Raw genomic sequence first — 27,251 nt, 5'->3', positions numbered from 1 at the left:
GTTGCATTGGATGTATCTCAAGCGGTGTTCGTCAGACCAGGAGACGTCCCGAAAATCGGTCTTCTCACGAAAACGTCTGTAGTGTCCGACCGGTTTCACCTACACACTATTACGACCATATTTTTCTTCTCTCTCTTAACTAATGGAATTATGATTCTAGCTTTGTGCCCCCCCCCCCCAAAGGGGTTAAATATGTGTACAATGTGTATATCTCCTAGATATAGGACAGACTCTTCAACACCTTGGTAAAACATTTTTGGACTGGCCTTTTTCTGAATGTGAATGGTATGGTGGTAAAGGCCAAATTCAATATTTTATTAAATAATTGTTATATATATATATATATTTAATAAAGGATTGAATATATAAATCCAATACTTAATATTTTTTTTATAACAAAGGGGGTCCTACAATTCTAAATCAAATAGCTATAGTATGACCATCTTAAAACAATTCCACATGTCAGCCTTTTTTTTGTTTTGGTGCTACGTATGCACACGGGTGATTGTATACGACTATACCTGCGACTATACCTGCGACTATACCTGCGACTATACCCTACGACTACACCTGCGACTACACCTGCGACTACACCTGCGACTACACCTGCGACTACACCTGCGACTACACCTACGACTATACCTGCGGCTATACCTGCGACTATACCTACGACTATACCTGGGACTATACCCTACGACTATACCTACGACTATACCTGCGACTATACCCTACGACTATACCTGCGACTATACCCTACGACTACGACTATACCTGCGACTATACCCTACGACTATACCTACGACTATACCTGCGACTATACCCTACGACTATACATACGACTATACCCTACGACTATACCTACGACTACGACTATACCTACGACTATACCCTACGACTATACCTGCGACTATACCCTACGACTATACATACGACTACCTACGACTATACCCTACGACTATACCTACGACTACGACTATACCCTACGACTATACCCTACGACTATACCTGCGACTATACCCTACGACTATACCCTACGACTATACCTACGACTACGACTATACCTACGACTATACCCTACGACTATACCTGCGACTATACCTACGACTACACCTACGACCATACCTACGACTATACCTACGACTCACGACTATACCTACGACTATACCTGCGACTATACCTACGACTATACCCTACGACTATACCTACGACTATACCCTACGACTATACCCTACGACTATACCTACGACTATACCCTACGACTATACCCTACGACTATACCTGCGACTATACCTACGACTATACATACGACTATACCCTACGACTATAACTGCGACTATACATACGACTATACCCTACGACTATACCTGCGACTATACATGCGACTATACCTGCGACTATACCTGCGACTATACCTACGACTACGACTATACCTGCGACTATACCTGCGACTATACCTGCGACTATACCCTACGACTATACCCTACGACTACACCTACGACTATACCTACGACCATCCATACGACTATACCCTACGACTATACCTACGACTATACCCTACGACTATACCTACGACTACGACTATACCTACGACTATACCCTACTACTATACCTGCGACTATACCTACGACTACACCTACGACTATACTCTACGACTATACCTACGACTACGACTATGACTATACCTGCGACTATACCTGCGACTATACCCTACGACTATACCCTACGACTATACCCTACGACTATACCCTACGACTATACCCTACGACTATACCTACGACTACACCTACGACTATACCCTACGACTATACCTACGACTATACCTACGACTATACCTGCGACTATACCTACGACTATACCTGCGACTATACCCTACGACTATACATACGACTATACCCTACGACTATACCTACGACTATACATACGACTATACCTGCGACTATACATACGACTATACCCTACGACTACACCTACGACTATACCTGCGACTATGCCTACGACTATACCTGCGACTATACCCTACGACTATACCTGCGACTATACATACGACTATACCCTACGACTATACCTGCGACTACGACCTTACATGCGACTATACATACGACTATACATACGACTATACCCTACGACTATACCTGCGACTATACCTACGACTATACCCTACGACTATACCTGCGACTATACATACGACTATACCTGCGACTATACATACGACTATACCTGCGACTATACATACGACTATACCTGCGACTATACATACGACTATACCTGCGACTATACCTACGACTATACCCTACGACTATACCTGCGACTATACATACGACTATACCTGCGACTATACATACGACTATACCTGCGACTACGACTATACATACGACTATACCCTACGACTATACCCTACGACTATACCCTACGACTATACCTGCGACTATACCTACGACTATACATACGACTATACCCTACGACTATAACTGCGACTATACATACGACTATACCCTACGACTATACCTGCGACTATACATGCGACTATACCTGCGACTATACCTGCGACTATACCTACGACTACGACTATACCTGCGACTATACCTGCGACTATACCTGCGACTATACCCTACGACTATACCCTACGACTACACCTACGACTATACCTACGACCATCCATACGACTATACCCTACGACTATACCCCACAACTATACCTACGACTATACCCTACGACTACACCTACGACTATACCCTACGACTATACCTACGACTATACCTACGACTATACCTACGACCATACCTACGACTATACCCTACAACTATACATGCGACTATACCCTACGACTATACCCTACGACTATACCCTACGACTATACCCTACGACTATACCTACGACTATACCCTACAACTATACATGCGACTATACCCTACGACTATACCCTACGACTATACATGCGACTATACCTGTGACTATACCTGCGACTATACCTGCGACTATACCTACGACTATACCTGCGACTATACCTGCGACTATACCTACGACTATACCCTACGACTATACATGCGACTATACCTGTGACTATACCTGCGACTATACCTGCGACTATACCTGCGACTATACCTACGACTATACCTGCGACTATACCTGCGACTATACCTGCGACTATACCTGCGACTATACCTGCGACTATACCTACGACTATACCCTACGACTATACCCTACGACTATACCTGGGACTATACCTACAACTATACCTACGACTATACCTATGACTATACCCTACGACTATACATACGACTATACCCTACGACTATACCTGGGACTATACCTACGACTATACCTACGACCATACCTACGACTATACCCTACAACTATACCCTACGACTATACCTGGGACTATACCTACGACTATACCTGCGACTATACCTGCGACAATCCATACGACTATACCTCTTCCAACAGGTGATCAGGGACTACACTACTCCACCCAATGAAGAGCTGTCCAGGGATCTGGTCAACAAACTGAAGCCCTATATCAGGTACAGGATCCTCATAACACATTCTGTGAAATACTCTGTTTATACAGTGCATTCGGGAAAGTATTCAGACCCCTTAACATTTTCCCACATTTTGTTATGTTACAGCCTTATTCTAAAATGGATTAAATTGTCCCCCCCCCATCAATCTACACACACAACCCCATAATGACATGACAATACCCCATAATGACATCACACAACCCCATAATGACATGACAATACCCCATAATGACATCACACAACCCCATAATGACATCACACAACCCCATAATGACATGACAATACCCCATAATGACATCACACAACCCCATAATGACATCACACAACCCCATAATGACATGACAATACCCCATAATGACATCACACAACCCCATAATGACAATATGAAAATGTTTTTTTATCAATTTTTGGCAAATGTATTACTAATATAAAAAAAAACAGATACCTTATTTACATAAGTATTTTTTCTTTTTACACCTTATTTACATAAGTATTCAGACCCTTTACTGTGAGACTCGAAATTGAGCTCAGGTGCATCCTGTTTCCATTGATCGTCCTTGAAATGTTTCTACAACTTGATTGGAGTCCACCTGTGGTAAATTCAATTGATTGGACATGATTTTGGAAAGGCACACACCTGTCTATATAAAGTCTCAGCATGTCAGAGCAAAAACCAAGCCATGAGGTAGAAGGAATTGTCCGTAGAGCTCCGAGACAGGATTGTGTCGAGGCACAGACCTGGGGAAGGCTACCAAAACATTTCTGCAACATTGAAGATCCCCAAGAACACAGTGGCCTCCATCATTCTTAAATAGAAGAAGTTTGGAACCACCAAGACTTTCTAGAACTTTCCACCATGCCGAACTGAGCAATCGAGGGAGAAGGGCCTTGGTCAGGGAGGTGACCAAGAACCCAATGGTCACTCTGACAGAGCTCTAGAGTTCCTCTGTGGAGATGGTTGTCCTTCTGGAAGGTTCTCCCATCTCTGCAGCACTCCACCAATCAGGCCTTTATGGTAGAGTGGCCAGACGGAAGCCGCTCCTCGGTAAAAGGCACATGACATGGAGTTTGCCATAAGGCACCTAAAGGACTCTTGAGTGAAACAAGATTCTCTGGTCTGATGAAACCAAGATTGAACTATTTTGGCCTGAATGCCAAGCATCACATCTGGAGGAAACCTGGCACCATCCCTACGGTGAAGCATGTTGGTGGCAGCATCATGCTGTGGTGATGTTTTTCAGCGACAGGGTCTGGAAGACTAGTCAGAATCGATGGAAAGATGAACGGAGCAAAGTACAGAGAGATCCTTGATGAAAACCAGAACACTCAGAACCTCAGACTGGGGTAAAGGTTCACCTTCAAACAGGACAACGACCCTAAGCACACAGCCAAGACAACACAGGAGTGGTTTCGGGACAAGTCTCTGAATGTCCTTGAGTGTCCCAGACAGAACCCGGACTTGAACCCAATCAACATCTCTGGAGAAACCTGAAAATAGCTGTGCAGCGACGCTCCCCATCCAACCTGACAGAGCTTGAGAGGATCTGCAGATAAGAATGATAGAAACTCCCCAAATACAGGTGTGCCAAGCTTGTAGCGTCATACCCAAGGAGACAGGAGGCTGTAATCGCTGCCAAAGGTGCTTCAAGAAAGTAATGAGTAAAGGGTCTGAATACTTGTTATTTTATTTATTTATACATTTGCAAAAATGTATAAAGTTTTTGCTTTGTCATTAAGGGGGTATTGCTTTGTCATTATGGGGTATTGTGATGTCATTATGGGGTATTGTGATGTCATTATGGGGTATTGTGTGTAGATTGTGGGGGGGGGCAATTTAATCCATTTTAGAATAAGGCTGTAACGTAACAATGTGGAAAAAGTCAAGGTGTCTGAATACTTTCTGAATGCATTGTATGTCACATCTTACTGTGGAAATAGCATCTTGTGAATCATGTCTCAGGGTTGAGCTTGTACCACCATGATGTTGTTGCAGCTTTCTCAATCAATGTCGACCTCTGTCAGCGAGCATGGGCAACGCAATCAAGTACATCAAGAAAGAAATCTCCAATATTCCAAGTCAATGCAAAGAGGAGGAGGTACATTCAGAATACAGTGTGTCAGTGGCCAGGTTGTGGTCAGAAAGATGTTTCACTCATCATATCCATAATACGTCTGGTCATTTTGTCTCTCTCCCCATATGGTCATTTTGTCTCCCCCCCCATGTGGTCATTTTGTCCCCCCCCATGTGGTCATTTTGTCTCCCCCCCCATGTGGTCATTTTGTCTCCCCCCCAATGTGGTCATTTTGTCTCCCCCCCCATGTGGTCATTTTGTCTCTCTCCCCCCATGTGGTCATTTTGTCTCTCTCCCCCCATGTGGTCATTTTGTCTCTCTCCCCCATATGGTCATTTTGTCTCTCTCCCCTCCATATGGTCATTTTGTCTCTCTCCCCCCATATGGTCATTTTGTCTCTCTCCCCCCCCATGTGGTCATTTTGTCTCTCTCCCCATATGGTCATTTTGTCTCTCTCCTCCCCAGTGGTAATTTTGTCTCTATCCCCCATATGGTCATTTTGTCTCTCTCCCCCATATGGTCATTTTGTCTCTCTACCCCCCATGTGGTCATTTTGTCTCTCTCCCCCCATGTGGTCATTTTGTCTCTCTCCCCATGTGGTCATTTTGTCTCTCCTCCCCCCATATGGTCATTTTGTCTCTCTCCCCCCCCATGTGGTCATTTTGTCCCCCCCTTATGGTCATTTTGTCTCTCTCCCCCCATGTGGTCATTTTGTCTCTCTCCCCCCATGTGGTCATTTTGTCTCTCTCCCCCCATATGGTCATTTTGTCTCTCTCCCCCCCATGTGGTCATTTTGTCTCTCTCCCCCATGTGGTAATTTTGTCTCTCTCCCCCCCCATGTGGTCATTTTGTCTCTCTCTCCCCCATGTGGTCATTTTGTCTCTCTCTCCCCCATGTGGTCATTTTGTCTCTCTCCCTTCCATATGGTCATTTTGTCTCTCCTCCCCCATATGGTCATTTTGTCTCTCTCCCCCCATATGGTCATTTTGTCTCTCTCCCCCCATGTGGTCATTTTGTCTCTCCCCCCCCATATGGTCATTTTGTCTCTCCTCCCCCCATGTGGTCATTTTGTCTCTCTCTCCCCATGTGGTCATTTTGTCTCTCCTCCCCCCATGTGGTCATTTTGTCTCTCCTCCCCCCCATGTGGTCATTTTGTCTCTCTCCCCCCATGTGGTCATTTTGTCTCTCTCCCCCCATGTGGTCATTTTGTCTCTCTCCCCCATGTGGTCATTTTGTCTCTCTCCCCCCATGTGGTCATTTTGTCTCTCTCCCCCCATATGGTAATTTTGTCTCTCTCCCCCCATGTGGTCATTTTGTCTCTCTCCCCCCCATGTGGTCATTTTGTCTCCTCCCCCCATATGGTCATTTTGTCCCCCCATATGGTCATTTTGTCTCTCCCCCCCCCATATGGTCATTTTGTCTCTCTCCCCCCCATATGGTCATTTTGTCTCTCTCCCCCCCCCCCATATGGTCATTTTGTCTCTCTCCCCCCATATGGTCATTTTGTCTCTCTCCCCCCCCATATGGTCATTTTGTCCCCCCCATGTGGTCATTTTGTCTCTCTCCCCCATATGGTCATTTTGTCTCTCTCCCCCCCCATGTGGTCATTTTGTCTCTCTCCCCCCATATGGTCATTTTTGTCCCCCCATATGGTCATTTTGTCCTCCCCCCCATATGGTCATTTTGTCTCTCTCCCCCCCATATGGTCATTTTGTCTCTCTCCCCCCATATGGTCATTTTGTCTCTCTCCCCCCATATGGTCATTTTTGTCTCTCTCCCCCCATATGGTCATTTTGTCTCTCTCCCCCCATATGGTCATTTTGTCCCCCCCCATGTGGTCATTTTGTCTCTCTCCCCCATATGGTCATTTTGTCTCTCTCCCCCCATGTGGTCATTTTGTCTCTCCCCCCCATATGGTCATTTTGTCCCCCCCATATGGTCATTTTGTCCCCCCCCATATGGTCATTTTGTCTCCCCCCATATGGTCATTTTGTCTCTCTCCCCCCATGTGGTCATTTTGTCTCTCTCCCCCATGTGGTCATTTTGTCTCTCTCCCCCCCCATATGGTCATTTTGTCTCTCTCCCCCCCCATGTGGTCATTTTGTCCTCTCCCCCCCATATGGTCATTTTGTCTCTCTCCCCCCATATGGTCATTTTGTCTCCCCACCCCATATGGTCATTTTGTCTCTCCCCCATATGGTCATTTTGTCTCTCTCCCTTCCATATGGTCATTTTGTCTCTCTCCCTCCATATGGTCATTTTGTCTCTCCCCCATATGGTCATTTTGTCTCTCTCCCCCCATATGGTCATTTTGTCTCTCTCCCCCCATATGGTCATTTTGTCTCTCTCCCCCATATGGTCATTTTGTCTCTCTCCTTCCATATGGTCATTTTGTCTCTCTCCCCCATATGGTCATTTTGTCTCTCCCCCATGTGGTCATTTGTCTCTCTCCCCCATATGGTAATTTTGTCTCTCGCCCCCCCCATATGGTCATTTTGTCTCTCTCCCCCATATGGTCATTTTGTCTCTCTCCCCCCATATGGTCATTTTGTCTCTCTCCCCCCATATGGTCATTTTGTCTCCCCCCACCCCATATGGTCATTTTGTCTCCCCCCACCCCATATGGTAATTTTGTCTCTCTCCCTCCCCCATGTGGTCATTTTGTCTCCCTCCCCCCATATGGTCATTTTGTCCCCCCATATGGTCATTTTGTCTCTCTCCCCCATGTGGTCATTTTGTCTCTCTCCCCCATATGGTCAGAAACTCCCCCCCCATATGGTCATTTTGTCTCTCTAGAAACCCCCATGGTCATTTTGTCTCTCTCCTCCCCCATATGGTCATTTTGTCTCTCTCCCCCATATGGTCATTTTGTCTCCCCCCACCCCATATGGTCATTTTGTCTCTCCCCCATGTGGTCATTTTGTCTCTCTCCCCCCATATGGTCCCCCCATATGGTCATTTTGTCTCCCCATATGGTCATTTTTGTCTCTCTCCCCCATGTGGTCATTTTGTCTCTCCCCCCATATGGTCATTTTGTCTCTCTCCCCCTCCATAGGCGAAGACCAAACTGCTGACGTGTATAGACCAGTACATAGAGGAGAAGATAGTTCTGGCAGCCAAGGCCATATCTAAATACGCTATAGAGAAGATCAGTGATGGAGATGTCATTCTAGTTTATGGATGGTAAGAAAACAATAACGACTTTTAATCAAGAGGTCTGAGCCTCTTAGGGCCGGACACCTGGACACCGATTTAAGCCGAGTTAAATAGCACGGTCAATTGAGAATGTCCATTGAAATAGCTTCAGTCCAGGCCTATTCTTAATCTGTGTCTGGGAAACCGCTCCAATGTGTTAATGACTAAGTGGAATCTGTTCCAAGGTGTTAATGACTAAGTAGAAACCACTCCATGGTGTTAATGTGTTAATGACTAAGTAGAAACCACTCCATGGTGTTAATGACTAAGTAGAAACCACTCCATGGTGTTAATGACTAAGTAGAAACCACTCCAAGGTGTTAATGACTAAGTAGAAACCACTCCATGGTGTTAATGACTAAGTAGAAACCACTACATGGTGTTAATGACTAAGTAGAAACCACTCCATGGTGTTAATGACTAAGTAGAAACCACTCCAAGGTGTTAATGACTAAGTAGAAACCACTCCAAGGTGTTAATGACTAAGTAGAAACCACTACATGGTGTTAATGACTAAGTAGAAACCACTACATGGTGTTAATGTGTTAATGACTAAGTAGAAACCACTCCATGGTGTTAATGACTAAGTAGAAACCACTCCAAGGTGTTAATGACTAAGTAGAAACCACTCCATGGTGTTAATGACTAAGTAGAAACCACTCCAAGGTGTTAATGACTAAGTGGAATCTGTTCCAAGGTGTTAATGACTAAGTAGAAACCACTCCATGGTGTTAATGTGTTAATGACTAAGTAGAAACCACTCCATGGTGTTAATGACTAAGTAGAAACCACTCCATGGTGTTAATGACTAAGTAGAAACCACTCCATGGTGTTAATGACTAAGTAGAAACCACTCCAAGGTGTTAATGACTAAGTAGAAACCACTCCATGGTGTTAATGACTAAGTAGAAACCACTCCATGGTGTTAATGACTAAGTAGAAACCACTCCAAGGTGTTAATGACTAAGTAGAAACCACTCCATGGTGTTAATGACTAAGTAGAAACCACTCCAAGGTGTTAATGAATAAGTAGAAACCACTCCATGGTGTTAATGACTAAGTAGAAACCACTCCAAGGTGTTAATGACTAAGTGGAATCTGTTCCAAGGTGTTAATGACTAAGTGGAATCTGTTCCAAGGTGTTAATGACTAAGTGGAATCTGTTCCAAGGTGTTAATGACTAAGTGGAATCTGTTCCAAGGTGTTAATGACTAAGTGGAATCTGTTCCAAGGTGTTAATGACTAAGTAGAAACCACTCCATGGTGTTAATGACTAAGTAGAAACCACTCCATGGTGTTAATGTGTTAATGACTAAGTAGAAACCACTCCAAGGTGTTAATGACTAAGTAGAAACCACTCCATGGTGTTAATGACTAAGTAGAAACCACTACATGGTGTTAATGACTAAGTAGAAACCGCTACATGGTGTTAATGACTAAGTAGAAACCGCTACATGGTGTTAATGACTAAGTAGAAACCACTCCATGGTGTTAATGTGTTAATGACTAAGTAGAAACCGCTACATGGTGTTAATGACTAAGTGGAATCCGCTCCAAGGTGTTCATGTATAAGTGTTGTACTGACAGTCACAGAGACCAGGGTTTGAGTCGCGGTTGGGATACACCCCAAATTCACTACATTACAATACAATACATAACTGATCTCCCATCCTGTCTCTCACCTGTAAAGTCTATCCAATCCTCTCAACTCTACAGTAGTACCACCTTAGAGTATAGGACAGGGGTACTCAACTCTACAGTAGTACCACCTTAGAGTATAGGACAGGGGTACTCAACTCTACAGTAGTACCACCTTAGAGTATAGGACAGGGGTACTCAACTCTACAGTAGTACCACCTTAGAGTATAGGACAGGGGTACTCAACTCTACAGTAGTACCACCTTAGAGTATAGGACAGGGGTACTCAACTCTACAGTAGTACCACCTTAGAGTATAGGACAGGGGTACTCAACTCTGACCCTACGAGGTCCAGAGCCTGCTGCTTTTCTGATCTACCTGATAATTAAATGCACACACCTGGTCTCCCAGGTCTAAATCAGTCCCTGCTGTCCCCAGTCCAGCTGGCCGTGCTGCTGCTCCAGTTTCAACTGTTCTGCCTTATTATTATTGGACCATGCTGGTCATTTATGAACATTTGAACATCTTGGCCATGTTCTGTTATAATCTCCACCCGGCACAGCCAGAAGAGGACTGGCCACCCCTCATAGCGTGGTTCCTCTCTAGGTTTCTTCCTAGGTTTTGGCCTTTCTAGGGAGTTTTTCCTAGCCACCGTGCTTCTACACCTGCATTGTTTGCTGTTTGGGGTTTTAGGCTGGGTTTCTGTACAGCACTTTGAGATATCAGCTGATGTACGAAGGGCTTTGTAAATAAATTTGATTTGATTAGAGGGGAACAGTGGGGGGTAAAATGCAGTGGACTTGGCTTCGAGGTTCAGAGTTGAGTTTGAGGGGTTAGAGGTCGGTTGTGGCCTGCGTCCCTTCGCCCCCCTTATTAGCAGATCTGGGACCAGGCTAGGGGGTCAGTCAGGAACTCATCAGTTGTTGATGTCATTATCCTGTCCTTCCGTAGCTCGTCCCTGGTGAACCACATCCTGTGCGAGGCGTTTGAGAAGAGCAGGAAGTTCCGTGTTATTGTGGTGGACAGCCGGCCTCGTCTGGAGGGAAGGGAGGCTCTGAGACGTCTCGTACAGAGAGGCATCAGCTGCACCTACGTCCTCATTTCTGCGCTCTCATACATACTACCTGAGGTAACCTAGTCCTCATACATACTACCTGAGGTAACCTAGTCCTCATACATACTACCTGAGGTAACCTAGTCCTCATACATACTACCTGAGGTAACCTAGTCCTCATACATACTACCTGAGGTAACCTAGTCCTCATACATACTACCCGAGGTAACCTAGTCCTCATACATACTACCCGAGGTAACCTAGTCCTCATACATACTACCCGAGGTAACCTAGTCCTCATACATACTACCCGAGGTAACCTAGTCCTCATACATACTACCCGAGGTAACCTAGTCCTCATACATACTACCCGAGGTAACCTAGTCCTCATACATACTACCCGAGGTAACCTAGTCCTCATACATACTACCTGAGGTAACCTAGTCCTCATACATACTACCTGAGGTAACCTAGTCCTCATACATACTACCTGAGGTAACCTAGTCCTCATACATACTACCTGAGGTAACCTAGTCCTCATACATACTACCTGAGGTAACCTAGTCCTCATACATACTACCTGAGGTAACCTAGTCCTCATACATACTACCTGAGGTAACCTAGTCCTCATACATACTACCTGAGGTAACCTAGTCCTCATACATACAGTGGGGCAAAAAAGTATTTAGTCAGCCACCAATTGTGGAAGTTCTCCCACTTAAAAAGATGAGAGAGGCCTGTAATTTTCATCATAGGTACACTTCAACTATGACAGACAAAATTAGGAAATGATGATTAAAATGATTTTTAATGAATTTATTTGCAAATTATGGTGGAAAATAAGTGGAAAAGTGAAAACTTAAATACAGAAATATTTCATTTCCACCCCTTTGCTATGACACTTGACAATTTCATTTGATCATCCTTGAGATGTCACTACAACTTGATTGGAGTCCACCTGTGGCCAATTCAATTGTTTGGACATGATTTAGAAAGAAACACCTGTCTATGTAAGGTCCCACAGTTGACAGTGCAGGTCAGAGCAGAAACTATATCATGAAGTTCAAGGAACTGTCCGTAGATATCCGAGAGAATTGTGATGAGGCATATATCTGGGGAAGGATATGAAACAATTTCTACAGTGTATAAGGTTTCCCAGAGCACAGTGGTCTCCATCATTGGGAAATGGGAAAAATTATGTAACTACCCAGACTAGAGCTGGATGTCTGACCAAACTGGGCAAGAAGGACCTTGGTCAGGGAGGTGACCAAGAACCCAATGACCAGTCTGATAAAACTACAGAGTTTCTTGGCTGAGATGGGAGAACCTGCCAGAAGGACAACGGTCTCTACCGCATTTCACCAAGCTGGGCATTATGGGAGAGTGGCCAGATGGAAGCCATGGGGTGTGAATACTTATGTAAATGATATATTTCTGTATTTCATTTTCAATAAATTTGCAACCATTTTCTAAACATGTTTTCACAGTCATTATGGGTGAGCTACAAAATCTATTAAATCTGTTTAGAATTCCGTCTCTTTCTGGAGGCACTGTAGAATCGTGAGAATCGCAGTAAATATTGTATCGGCACCTAAGTATCGCAATAACATTGTGTCATCCCTGGCAGTAGCCAGCCCTACCACCTAATGTGGGCACAAAACAGTTGACTGCCTCCTAGAGGACTGGAGGTGTCATTGCACTGTGGAACTTTATAATTTATGCACTTGTTGATTTATCACGTCGTGGACCTCTTGTAGATAATCCAAAATCCCAGTGAAAGGTTTTCCTTACAATGTTATTTTGGTTTAACTCTTCCTTGTTCTTTTAACTAACCTCCCCACAGCACATGTGTCCGTTTTATAAGTGGTCTAATTTAACTAAAAATTCCATCATTAAACTTGCCCCTTTCCCCCAGGTGTCGAAGGTGTTCCTGGGTGCCCATGCCCTGCTGGCTAATGGCTATGTGATGTCTCGTGTGGGCACATCTCAGATAGCTCTGGTGGCCAGGACGTTCAACGTGCCAGTTCTGGTCTGCTGTGAAACATACAAGTTCTGTGAGAGGGTGCAGACTGACTCCTTTGTCTCCAATGAGCTCGGTAAGGTGACAAGCATTCATTTAGCCTTCTTGAGTTTATTATTTAATAAGTAAGGCATGAGAACCTAAGGATTATGGTGTGATAACTCCCGACAGAGGGCTGCTCTGAGCCTAGGTCCGGGAAACTCCCTCTAAAAAGGACTGTTTATCACACAATAATTCCCGAGTTCGAGCACCTTGTTGCTTTTATAAAACAGTTAGCCAAATTATAAAAAATAAAAAAAGATTAACCATATGTTTTCATTTAAAAACATGAACATTTTTAATGAGTAAATTAGTTTTATTTCATCCTTCCACCAGACGATATAGTTTGTGTAAAAGCCAGTTGTTTGTTCTGTCGTTCATTCTATTGGGATGGTTTGACCCAGTCGTTCATTCTATTGGGATGGTTTGACCCAGTCGTTCATTCTATTGGGATGGTTTGACCCAGTCGTTCATTCTATTGGGATGGTTTGACCCAGTCGTTCATTCTATTGGGATGGTTTGACCCAGTCGTTCATTCTATTGGGATGGTTTGACCCAGTCGTTCATTCTATTGGGATGGTTTGACCCAGTCGTTCATTCTATTGGGATGGTTTGACCCAGTCGTTCATTCTATTGGGATGGTTTGACCCAGTCGTTCATTCTATTGGGATGGTTTGACCCAGTCGTTCATTCTATTGGGATGGTTTGACCCAGTCGTTCATTCTATTGGGATGGTTTGACCCAGTCGTTCATTCTATTGGGATGGTTTGACCCAGTCGTTCATTCTATTGGGATGGTTTGACCCAGTCGTTCATTCCACGTTGCTATGCTAAACAAATCGTTGGCATGTAAGCTTTATAGCAGAGGTACAAATAGGCAACAACCAATTGATTGTCGGGTCAATAAGATGTTTATGGAGGATAGCTAGGCTAACGTTACTTCTCCTTTGCTAGCTAAAGTTAGCTAGCCATCTAAAGCTAAACACACAATCACAACAAGCAGCTGCATTGACAGCAAACTGTGCATTTTTAGTTTGTTTGACCTTTTTGTTTCTATTGCCATTTCTTTGGATATATCCATTTTTATAATGATCCTAATAAATGAATTGGCCTGGCTCAGAGAAGCTGTCTGTCTCGTTCATATGCATGGCACGGTGGAGATGCAGAAGGAAAACTAACTGCAACACGTTGCACAGGTCAGATGGGTGTATTATTAACCCCTTCTGTACCAAACCAAATGTTAGGCAAGAAGGATGGGAAAATAAGTATTTTATCCATGGAAGATTACTTTTCTGAATGCCTGGGCTGGGCTGCAGGACAGCGGATGAAGTTTGAATGCCTGGCTGGGCTGCAGGACAGAGGATGAAGTTTGAATGCCTGGCTGGGCTGCAGGACAGAGGATGAAGTTTGAATGCCTGGCTGGGCTGCAGGACAGAGGATGAAGTTTGAATGCTGGGCTGCAGGACTGTTTGGCCTGGCTGGGCTGCAGGACAGAGGATGAAGTTTGAATGCCTGGCTGGGCTGCAGGACAGAGGATGAAGTTTGAATGCCTGGCTGGGCTGCAGGACAGCGGATGAAGTTTGAATGCCTGGCTGGGCTGCAGAACAGCGGATGAAGTTTGAATGCCTGGGCTGCAGAACAGAGGATGAAGTTTGAATGCCTGGCTGGGCTGCAGGACAGCGGATGAAGTTTGAATGCCTGGTTGGGCTGCAGAACAGAGGATGAAGTTTGAATGCCTGGCTAGGCTGCAGGACAGCGGATGAAGTTTGAATGCCTGGCTGGGCTGCAGAACAGCGGATGAAGTTTGAATGCCTGGGCTGCAGAACAGAGGATGAAGTTTGAATGCCGGATGAAGTTTGAATGCTGGGCTGCAGAACAGAGGATGAAGTTTGAAAGGCTGCAGGACAGGATGAAGTTTGAATGCCTGGCTGGGCTGCAGAACAGCGGATGAAGTTTGAATGCCTGGGCTGCAGAACAGAGGATGAAGTTTGAATGCCTGGCTGGGCTGCAGAACAGAGGATGAAGTTTGAATGCCTGGCTGGGCTCGGATGAAGTTTGAATGCCTGGCTGGGCTGCAGAACATCGGATGAAGTTTGAATGCCTGGCTGGGCTGCAGAACATCGGATGAAGTTTGAATGCCTGGGCTGCAGAACAGAGGATGAAGTTTGAATGCCTGGCTGGGCTGCAGGACAGCGGATGAAGTTTGAATGCCTGGCTGGGCTGCAGGACAATGGATTACATTTATGAATGCCTGGCTGGGCCGTGGGACAGTTTCTGAATGACTGGCTGGGCCGTGGGACAGTGGATTGATACTTGAAATGGAATTTTAGAATTTTGCATGGATTATCGTCAACAACAAATGGCCATTGACCAATCAGGATCCAAACTTAGTGTTTTCTAAGTTGAAGTAAAGACATTTACATTTAAGTCATTTAGCAGACGCTCTTATCCAGAGCGACTTACAAATTGGTGCGTTCACCTTATGACATCCAGTGGAACAGCCACTTTACAATAGACCTACTACAGTGTATATAGTTATCCTATTAGAGCTAATAGATGAATCTACAGTATGAAGCCACAATAATTCTGCTACCCAAGAATAGTAAAGCCCCATTTGCTCTGCTATTTGAGCCAGTAATCAGCCTGTTACCAACCCTTAGTAAACTTTTGGAAAAAATGGTGTTTTACCAAATACAATGCTATTTTACTGTAAACAAATTGACAACAGACTTTCGGAACGCTTATAGGGAAGGATGTTCAAGCACAGCACTTACACAAATGACTGATGATTGGCTGAGAGAAATGTATGATAAAAAGATAGTGGGGGAGCACGTGATGCCGCGGAGCTGAGCAGACGTTGACAAACCGAGCTCTTCAAAGTTATTCTATTTTTACCTAAATAACAACGTTGAAACAATATTCTAACATCGGCTGATAAATTGTCAGGTACTTACCTTCCCAAAGAGCCATGGACCTCCGACCGAGAGGCAAGAAGGACGACCAAAACGTTGTTGATTCCCAAGATAACGATAACGCTACAGCTAGCAAGATTAGCATTAGCCCTCATAACTCAGACGACAGTTCCAGACTGTTGCTCTCAGCAGCCTCTCGCGAGCCTGTCGACCTGCTGGCTACTCTCCTCCGGGAAATTCAGGATGGTAACAGAGGTCTTTCTCTGAAAATCGATAAGAAATCGGCTGAACTCCATTCTTCCATTGACGACCTGAAATCCTCCATGAATGATCTCTTTTTGAGAACGACTGAGGCAGAGTTGCGCATTAGCACAGTTGAAGATACCATCGCTAGACATGACCAGGTCTTGACACAACTGCAAAAGGACAATGCCTACCTCAAAAACAAAGTAGATCAGATGGAGAATCAGAGTAGACGTAGTAATATCCGTGTGGTGGGATTGAAAGAGGACAGCGAGGGCCGTGACCCGGTCCGTTTCTTCACTCAATGGATCCCGGAGGCATAACCAACTTCACCAAGCCGCTGGAAATCGAACGCGCCCACAGAACATCAGTGCCGAAACCCCGGCCAGATGAGCCCCCACGAGCCGTCCTGATCAGGTTCCTCCGTTTCCAAGACAGAGAGAAGATACTGCAACTCGCAAGAGCCAAAGGGGACATCACCATCGATGGAAAGAGGGTCAGCCTTTTCCCAGATGTGAGCGCGGATCTCGCCAGACGCCGCAAGCAGTTCAGACCTGCCGCCAAAGCACTGAAGGAGAAGAACATCACCGGCTACCTCATCCACCCTGCGCGGATGAAAGTTCAGTACAAAGGCCGAAGCCATCTCTTCAACACACCGGAAGTGCACACTTTTCTCAAAGAACTGAGCAACGTCTGAGCCAGGACGGTCTCTCTGGGGGATAAAATGCAACGTCTGAGCCAGGACGGTCTCTCTGGGGGATAAGATGCAACGTCTGAGCCAGGACGGTCTCTCTGGGGGATAAGATGCAACGTCTGAGCCAGGACGGTCTCTCTGGGGATAAGATGCAACGCCTGAGCCAGGACGGTCTCTCTGGGGATAAGATGCAACGTCTGAGCCAGGACGGTCTCTCTCTCTGGGGGATAAGATGCAAGCCGTCTCTCTGAGCCAGGACGGTCTCTCTGGGGGATAAGATGCAACGTCTGAGCCAGGACGGTCTCTCTGGGGGATAAGATGCAACGTCTGAGCCAGGACGGTCTCTCTGGGGGATAAGATGCAACGTCTGAGCCAGGACGGTCTCTCTGGGGGATAAGATGCAACGCCTGAGCCAGGACGGTCTCTCTGGGGGATAAGATGCAACGTCTGAGCCAGGACGGTCTCTCTGGGGGATAAGATGCAACGTCTGAGCCAGGACGGTCTCTCTGGGGGATAAGATGCAACGTCTGAGCCAGGACGGTCTCTCTGGGGGATAAGATGCAACGTCTGAGCCAGGACGGTCTCTCTGGGGGATAACATGCAACGTCTGAGCCAGGACGGTCTCTCTGGAGGATAAGATGCAACGTCTGAGCCAGGACGGTCTCTCTGGGGGATAAGATGCAGTTGGTTTGTTTTCTCTTATCCGGATTGAACTGCTGGTATCTCCCGGTCACTATAATTGATTTGTACATTTTCAACTAACCGTATCTTTCCGGGGTGAGTTCTATTACATTTACAGGAGAGTATATTTTGGTTTAGTCCATATCTACTGGGCGAAGCAATAAGTGGGTTTAGGCCCACTGCTTTCCCCCTCATTTATGTTAATCTTTCGTAAAGAGACTCAAGCATCCCTTACCGTGGGCAGTAAATATTCAGCCATAAATATAAATATCTATTCACAACGTTTGTTTTCAATTTAGTGAGCTCGCAGGTTTTAGTTTACGCCAAGGTTTAGCTAGTAAGAACAAGATGGAAAGCGAGCAGCAACGTATCTCTACAAGTGTATTCATGTTTGATTGTTGGGATTGTTGTTCTAGTCTGACAATCGGGGTGGTGGGATTTTTATTTTCTTCCTTTTTTCTATGTTTATTGTTTCCTTCCTAAAGAGACACACAGGTCACTTTTGTGCTCAAACCAAAGTTGAAACATTTCCTAATTATCTAAATATGATAGATTTCTAATTCAGTTACATATTTGAAACCCAACCTATGTTTAATCCACTAAAATATGTCACATTCAACGTAAAAGGTCTTAACAGCCCGATTAAAAGGAAAAGAGTCTATACATACCTTAAGAAATGAAAGGCTGACATTGTGTTTTTACAAGAAACACATCTTACAGCCAGTGAACACAAGAAATTGAAGAGGGAAAGGGTAGGACAGGTTTTTGCATCCTCTTTTAACTCCAAAGCAAGAGGAACTGCAATTTTGATAAGTAGACACATCCCCTTCTGCGTCAACAACACCATCTCTGATCCTTCTGGCAGGTTTGTTTTGGTGCAGGGGCATATGTTTTCAGAGTCTTGGACCCTATTGAATATTTATGCTCCTAACTTCGATGACCAAATGTTTATTCAGAATGTCTTCCTTCAGGTTGCTCAAGCACCACTAGGATGGCTACTGGTTGGAGGAGATTTTAATTTTTGCTTAGATACAGTTCCTGATAGGTCCTCTGATAAACCCTCACTTCTTACCAAAGCTGGCAAGCTCACCATGTCATTCATGAAAGATCTCAATTTACTAGACATCTAGAGACAGTTGCACCCACAGGATAGGGACTACTCTTTTTATTCACACCCACACAAGACACACACACGCATAGATAACTTTTTACTTTCGACACAACTGTTTCATAGAGTGTTAGATGTCGAGTATCTCCCCAGATTGCTTAGTGACCATTCTCCTCTGGTATTATCAATCTCCATTCCTACCAAGGTAAATGGAGCATATAGATGGAGACTAAATTCTACACTTCTAAAGCAACCTGAATTTTGTGCATTCATCAAAGAGCAGATCAATATTTTTACTTTGACAAACAAACCCTCTGCTCCTGACAACTTCATTCTTTGGGACACATTGAAGGCCTATCTGAGGGGACAGATTATTTCCTATACTAAAGGGCTGAAGAAAAAACACGGTGCGGAAACTGAGTGCCCTTGAATCTGAAATCTCCGAGCTAGAGAAAACCTACCAAAGAGGCCCGACTAAAGATCTATATAGGCTTTTGGTAAATAAAAAACTTAAATATAATATTCTGAACACATATCAAGCTGAGAGGGCCATCACTAAATCAAAACAGCGTTATTATGAGCTTGGAGAGAAAGCTCACAAAGTATTGGCATGGCAACTGAAAGCAGAGGAAAGTTAGAGGACAATTAATGCCAGAGAAACTCTTACTAAAGAGATATCTTTCCACCCTACTGAAATTAATGATACTTTTAAGAAATACTATGAAGACCTCTACACTTCCCAATCAAGCGATGATCTATCAGAGATCGACTCCTCTCTCTCCTCTCTCAACCTCTCATGCCTGTCAGGGGAAGACAGCGAGCGCCTGAGTGAACACTTCTCAGTTCCTGAATTGTTGGAGGCCATTAAATCCTTACCTTCTAATAAATCTCCTGAGGTACTTAAAAAAGCCAGAGAAGACAACTGCTTTCCAGAGTCCTTCTCTCAAGCAGTGATTACTGTAATCCACAAGAAAGGGAAAAACCCGCTAAAGTGCGCCTCCTACAGACCAATCTCTCTCCTTAACACAGATTGTAAACTGGTCACCAAGATGCTGTCTAAGAGACTGGAGTCATGTCTTCCCCTGTTGGTCAACCCAGATCAGACTGGCTTCATAATTCATAGATTGTCCTCCAATAATCTCAGAAGGTTCTTTGATATAATTCACCTTGCTAACAAAAACAAAATACCTAGTGTCGCAGTCTCCCTCGACGCTGAAAAGGCCTTTGATAGGGTTGAATGGCCACACCTCTTTCGCGTCTTGGAAAAGTTCGGTTTAGGTACCGTGTTTGTAAATTTGATAAAATCACTCTACAAATCTCCTAAAGCTAGGATTGCTACCAATGGGATTACTTCCTCCTCTTTCCCTCTTTATAGGGGGAACAGACAAGGTTGCCCAATTAGCCCCCACCTCTTTGCCCTCGCCATCGAACCGTTGGCTGAGGCTATTGGAACGTGCCCTGACATACATGCCTTTGAGGTGGGACCCCATACCCATAAATTATCACTCTTTGCGGACGACCTTGTCTTATTTCTAACAAACCCAGAACACTCCCTCTCTCACTTGCAGATCCTACTACAGTGTCATAGTTCTTTCTCTGGATATAAGGTCAATTTTGATAAAAGCGAAATCTTACCGTTGTCTGTCTTTGACCATCATACCATCAAGCACAAGTTTCCTTTCAGATGGTCGCCTATGGGCTTCACATATTTGGGCATAATGGTGGATGGTAACCTGAACAACCTCTATAAACTCAATCTGGCCAGTTTGTTGCAAAAGGTGGAGGTTGACCTTTGTAAATGGATGGACTTACCTCTCACTCTACTGGGTAGAATCAATGTAATTAAAATGAATGTCCTGCCCAGGTTTCTATATCTGTTTCAATCTCTCCCTATCCCTGTTCCCGCAGCATTTTTTTCCTCTCTCGACAAGCTGACCAGACGGTTTATCTGGCACGGCAAAACCCCTAGGGTTGGCCTGGATAAACTGACCCTTGATTACAGTCAAGGGGGCTTAAACCTCCCCAATTTTAGAATGTACTACTGGGCTGCACAGTCTAGGTTTCTGGCTCAGAGGTTTGACAATGGTCCCTCTCCCTCATGGTTGAACATTGAAAAGCTTGAGGTAAATGATGACACTGGGGCAGATTTGTTTTACAAATGGGACAGAAAATCTATAAAAACCATCACAGACAACCCTTTAATCATACATTCTGTCCTGGCATGGTGCAAACTGCATGAGCTGTTCGGACGAGGGGGATTCCTTTCCCTAAAACCCCTTTATGGAACAATAGATTGATCCCTATGTTTTTCCAGAATAGTAACTTTAGACCATGGTCTGATAAGGGGATCACTCTTCTGGAACATTGTTACGAGGAGGGAGTTCTTATGTCTTTTGATCAGCTGAAACAGAAACACCACTTGCCTACCAGGGACTTCTTTAGCTACCTACAACTACGAAACTTTATTAGGGTGACTCTCAAGGGACAATGGAACCTACCTAAGATGTCACCTATTGAACAACTCTGCCACGCAGACCAACCACTGTTCAAGACCATTTCCCGTGTTTACAATGCTCTTATGTCAGGACTAACACTGCCTGGGCTAGATAAACCCCGACTTAGATGGGAGAAGGATCTGGGTATTGATCTTGATGAGGATCTATGGAGTAACCTATGCAGGGATGGGGTTACATCCACATTGAACTCCAGATACAGACTGATCCAGTTTAATTTCCTCCATCAGCTCTATATCACCCCATCTAGACTGCACAAGTTCAACCCAGATATCTCCTCCCTATGTTTTAGATATGGCTCAGATGAAGGAACATTCCTCCATTCCACTTGGCAGTGTTCAAAACTACACTGTTTCTGGCAGGGGGTATGCGATACCATATCCTCAATTCACGGGGTTGCATTCCCTTTAGACCCGGAGGTCTGTCTACTGGGTAACTTTACTAACACCAATCTTAGGCAAAGCCATACTATAAAGCTAACAGAAATATTGCTAGCGATGGCCAAGAAATGTATTGCCTTGAAATGGAAATCGGATTCCTCCCTGCCAGTTGCAATGTGGCTATCGGAAGTTAATAGTTGTATCCCTTTGGAGAAAATCACTTACTGCTTGAGGAATAAGTTAAAGACATTTTACAGAATTTGTCAACCTTTTATTGACTGTATGGAGAATCTCCCCCCTCATCACATTGATTGAATCGCTATATAATCCTTATATAATGTTTCACAAGTAATGTATAATATGTAGCCTACGGCAGGTGATCCAATGTCTTGTTATTTTGTTATTTTTATATGTTTGTTTATATAAGTATAATTATAATTAAATTTTGTTACGTTCGTCTGATACTGTCACTTTGTCCTATCGTTGTCTAATATCTTTTCACTTTTGTTTTGAATGTTCTAATTGGAAAATGCAAAAAAAAAAGAAAAAAAAAAAAAAGAAAAGGTAGTGGGGTTGTTTTATTAGACTTCAGTGTGGCTTTTGACATCGATCACAGTCTGCTGCTGGAAAAACATATGTGTTATGGCTTTACACCCCCTGCTATAATGTGGATAAAGAGTTACCTATCTAACAGAACACAGAGGGTGTTCTTTAGTGGAAGCTTCTCAAACATAATCCAAGTAGGAACAGGAATTCCCCAGGGCAGCTGTCTAGGCCCATTACTTTTTGCAATCTTTACTGATGACATGCCACTGGCTCTCAGTAAAACCAGTGTGTCTATGTATGCGGATGACTCAACACTATACACGTCAGCTACTACAGCTACTGAAATGACTGCAACACTTAACAAAGAGTTGCAGTTAGTTTCAGAGTGGGTGGCAAGGAATAATTTAGTCCTAAATATTTTTTAAACTAAAAGCATTGCATTTGGGACAAATCATTCACTAAACCCTAAACCTAGACTAAATCTGGTAATAAATAATGTAGTAATTAAGCAAGTTGAGGTGACTAAACTGCTTGGAGTTACCCTGGATTGTAAACTGTCATGGTAAAAACATGTTGATGTAACAGTAGCTAAGATGGGGAGAAGTCTGTCTATAATAAAGCACTGCTCTGCCTTCTTAACAACACTATCAACAAGGCAGGTCCTACAGGCCTTAGTTTTGTCGCACCTGGACTACTGTTCAGTCGTGTGGTCAGGTGCCACAGAGGGACATCGGAAAATTACAATTGGCTCAGAACAGCGCAGCATGGCTGGCTCTTGGATGTACACAAACAGCCAACATTAACAATATGCACGTCAATCTCTCCTGGCTCAAAGTAGAGGAGAGATTGACTTCATCACTACTTGTTTTTGTAAGAAGTGTTGACATCCTGAATGTACCGAGCTGTCAGTTTAAACTACTAGCACACAGCTCTGACACCCATGCATACCCCACAAGACATGCCACCAGAGGTCTCTTGACAATCCCCAAGTCCAGAACAGACTATGGGAGGTGAACAGTACTACATAGAGCCATGACTACATGGAACTCTATTCCACAGTACTACATAGAGCCATGACTACATGGAACTCTATTCCACATCAGGTAACTGATGCAAGCAGTACAATCCGATTTAAATAACCGATAAAAATACACCTTATGGAACAGCGAGGACTGTGAAGAGACACAGACACAGGTACACATGATAATACACACACTCTACACACACATACGTTGTATTGTATATATGTGGTAGTAGAGTAGTGGCCTGAAGGAACACACTAAATGTATTGGATAAAGTGTAATGTCATGTAATATTTTAAACTGTATCTAACTGCCTTACTGTTGCTGGACCCCAGGAAGAGTAGCTGCTGCCTTGGCAGGAACTAATGGGGATCTTTAATAAACACAATAGAATGAAACGTTTTAGTTTGCTGAGTTTCCTTTCTACTTCCTGGTAACCTAGATATGGATCTTGGTCATTGTTTTATTTAAACTCGGCAAGTCAGTTAAGAACAAATTCTTATTTACAATGAGGTAACCCGGATGGCGCTGGGACAATTGTGCGCCACCCTATGGGACTCCCAATCACGGCCGGTTGTGATACAGCCTGGAATCGAACCAGGGTCTGTAGTGACGCCTCTAGCGCTGAGATGTAACCTAGATAGGGATCTGTAATATAAACCTCGATAGACACAATTATCCAATTCATAGAAACATCAGTAGCAGTGCTACACTCACAAACCCTCCTTTTTTTCCTTTCCCTTAGATGACCCCGATGACCTGATGGTGACCCGCAAGGGGAAGACCCAGCTGGAGAACTGGCAGGACGTCAGCTCCCTGGGTCTGCTGAACCTGGTCTACGACGTCACACCACCAGACTTTGTGGACCTGGTCATCACAGACCTGGGCATGATCCCCTGCACCTCAGTTCCTGTTGTTCTCAGGGTTAAAAACCTGGACCAGTAACAGGTGGAAGGGGAATGACGCAGGGGTTTGGCGTAGAGTCGCAGACTGATGATGCATCTGACTTGATGTGGTGTTCTATAAGAAACACTTGTGTTTGAGAGTTGTAAGCTATGGGCACCCTATCCTCCTATATATAGTGTAGGGTATTAGGTCATAGGGTTCCAAATGGGGGTGTTCCGACGACCATTCTAGAATGCATAGACCTACCAAATACATTTGTTTTAATTGTTAGTAGCGTGCTAGTGTTGATATGTTGACATTGGACCGGGTCTTTAGACTCTCACTTTGCTCAGCCTTTCTACATGCTAGGCTATATCCACTGTAACAGCTGGCCCCAAGAAAGACTACAGAAGTGTTCTACTCTGAGCAGGCATTCACACCTGTTTGGCATGTAATACACTTTTGGCATGTAATAAATGGCACATTATTTATTGAAAACAGAGTTTCCTGTGTGTTCTTTGAACAGGGTTGACGATAGAGGATTTGGTCCGGGTGGTGGTGGTGGTGGGGGGTAGAAGGTATAGGGAACAGGTCCCGTATCCACATGGCATCTCAGAGTAGGAGAGTTGACCTGGGATCTGTCCATACAATTGTATTCATTATGATCTAAAAGACTAAACTGACCCTAGATGAGCACTCAAGACTGTGGATACGAGCTTGATCAAAGGAAAATCTCAACGGCAGAGAAGTGGCCAATGAAAGTCCAAGATTTCTGTTTTGAACGTTTTCAATCAAACCAATTAAGGTATTTAAAATAATGTTTGTTTTTGTTGCTGCTGTAGTTGTGTATCCCTAAATGCTGTATCCTCATTCAAACTACAGCAAAACATCTGAACTGTTCTGATTTAATTAGGTCCTGTGTTGGCTTAAAATGCCTATTATGGAGTTTTAGTGTTAGTAAACCATCATTTGAATAGAGTGCCAGCTTATGTTGAATATATCAGTGTGTAATAGAATACATTACATTGTTGGAGGAAGAGAGCTTTTTAAAAAATTTATTTCACCCTTTATTTAACCAGGTAGACTAGTTGAGAACACCTTTATTTAACCAGGTAGGCCAGTTGAGAACACCTTTATTTAACCAGGTAGACTAGTTGAGAACACCTTTATTTAACCAGGTAGACTAGTTGAGAACACCTTTATTTAACCAGGTAGGCCAGTTGAGAACACCTTTATTTAACCAGGTAGGCTAGTTGGGAACACCTTTATTTAACCAGGTAGGCCAGTTGAGAACACCTTTATTTAACCAGGTAGACTAGTTGAGAACACCTTTATTTAACCAGGTAGGCCAGTTGAGAACACCTTTATTTAACCAGGTAGACTAGTTGAGAACACCTTTATTTAACCAGGTAGACTAGTTGAGAACACCTTTATTTAACCAGGTAGGCCAGTTGAGAACACCTTTATTTAACCAGGTAGGCTAGTTGAGAACACCTTTATTTAACCAGGTAGGCCAGTTGAGAACACCTTTATTTAACCAGGCTAGTTGAGAACACCTTTAGTTGAGAACACCTTTATTTAACCAGGTAGGCTAGTTGAGAACACCTTTATTTAACCAGGTAGGCTAGTTGAGAACACCTTTATTTAACCAGGTAGGCTAGTTGAGAACACCTTTATTTAACCAGGTAGGCCAGTTGAGAACACCTTTATTTAACCAGGTAGGCTAGTTGAGAACACCTTTATTTAACCAGGTAGGCTAGTTGAGAAGACCTTTATTTTAACCAGGTAGGCTAGTTGAGAACACCTTTATTTAACCAGGTAGGCTAGTTGAGAACACCTTTATTTAACCAGGTAGGCTAGTTGAGAACACCTTTATTTAACCAGGTAGGCTAGTTGAGAACACCTTTATTTAACCAGGTAGGCTAGTTGAGAACACCTTTATTTAACCAGGTAGGCTAGTTGAGAACACCTTTATTTAACCAGGTAGGCTAGTTGAGAACACCTTTATTTAACCAGGTAGGCTAGTTGAGAACACCTTTATTTAACCAGGTAGGCCAGTTGAGAACACCTTTATTTAACCAGGTAGGCTAGTTGAGAACACCTTTATTTAAAGGCCAGTTGAGAACACCTTTATTTAACCAGGTAGGCTAGTTGAGAACACCTTTATTTAACCAGGTAGGCTAGTTGAGAACACCTTTATTTAACCAGGTAGGCTAGTTGAGAACACCTTTATTTAACCAGGTAGGCTAGTTGAGAACACCTTTATTTAACCAAGGCCAGTTGAGAACACCTTTATTTAACCAGGTAGGCCAGTTGAGAACACCTTTATTTAACCAGGTAGGCCAGTTGAGAACACCTTTATTTAACCAGGTAGGCTAGTTGAGAACACCTTTATTTAACCAGGTAGGCTAGTTGAGAACACCTTTATTTTAACCAGGTAGGCTAGTTGAGAACACCTTTATTTAACCAGGTAGGCTAGTTGAGAACACCTTTATTTAACCAGGTAGGCTAGTTGAGAACACCTTTATTTAACCAGGTAGGCCAGTTGAGAACACCTTTATTTAACCAAGTAGGCTAGTTGAGAACACCTTTATTTAACCAGGTAGGCCAGTTGAGAACACCTTTATGTAACCAGGTAGACCAGTTGAGAACACCTTTATTTAACCAGGTAGGCTAGTTGAGAACACCTTTATTTAACCAGGTAGGCCGGTTGAGAACACCTTTATTTA

General features: G+C 43.9%; 1 protein-coding gene across 1 annotated transcript in view; it reads left to right on the top strand.

Annotated features, from left to right (window-relative positions):
- Window positions 1-25,020, top strand: part of LOC115123119 (translation initiation factor eIF2B subunit delta-like) — a 43,333-nt gene extending 18,313 nt beyond the window's left edge. The window contains exons 9-14 of the mRNA XM_065026145.1: window positions 3,445-3,521; window positions 5,515-5,617; window positions 8,649-8,776; window positions 11,378-11,555; window positions 13,396-13,576; window positions 24,383-25,020. Of these exons, the coding sequence (XP_064882217.1) occupies window positions 3,445-3,521; window positions 5,515-5,617; window positions 8,649-8,776; window positions 11,378-11,555; window positions 13,396-13,576; window positions 24,383-24,582 (867 nt within the window). The 3' untranslated portion in view covers window positions 24,583-25,020. The remainder of the gene's footprint in view (window positions 1-3,444; window positions 3,522-5,514; window positions 5,618-8,648; window positions 8,777-11,377; window positions 11,556-13,395; window positions 13,577-24,382) is intronic.
- The last annotated feature ends 2,231 nt before the right edge of the window (window positions 25,021-27,251 follow it).

The sequence above is a fragment of the Oncorhynchus nerka genome, linkage group LG13, assembly GCF_034236695.1.
Source record: "Oncorhynchus nerka isolate Pitt River linkage group LG13, Oner_Uvic_2.0, whole genome shotgun sequence".
NCBI lineage: Eukaryota > Metazoa > Chordata > Actinopteri > Salmoniformes > Salmonidae > Oncorhynchus > Oncorhynchus nerka.
This window is presented reverse-complemented; position numbering and strand designations above follow the sequence as displayed.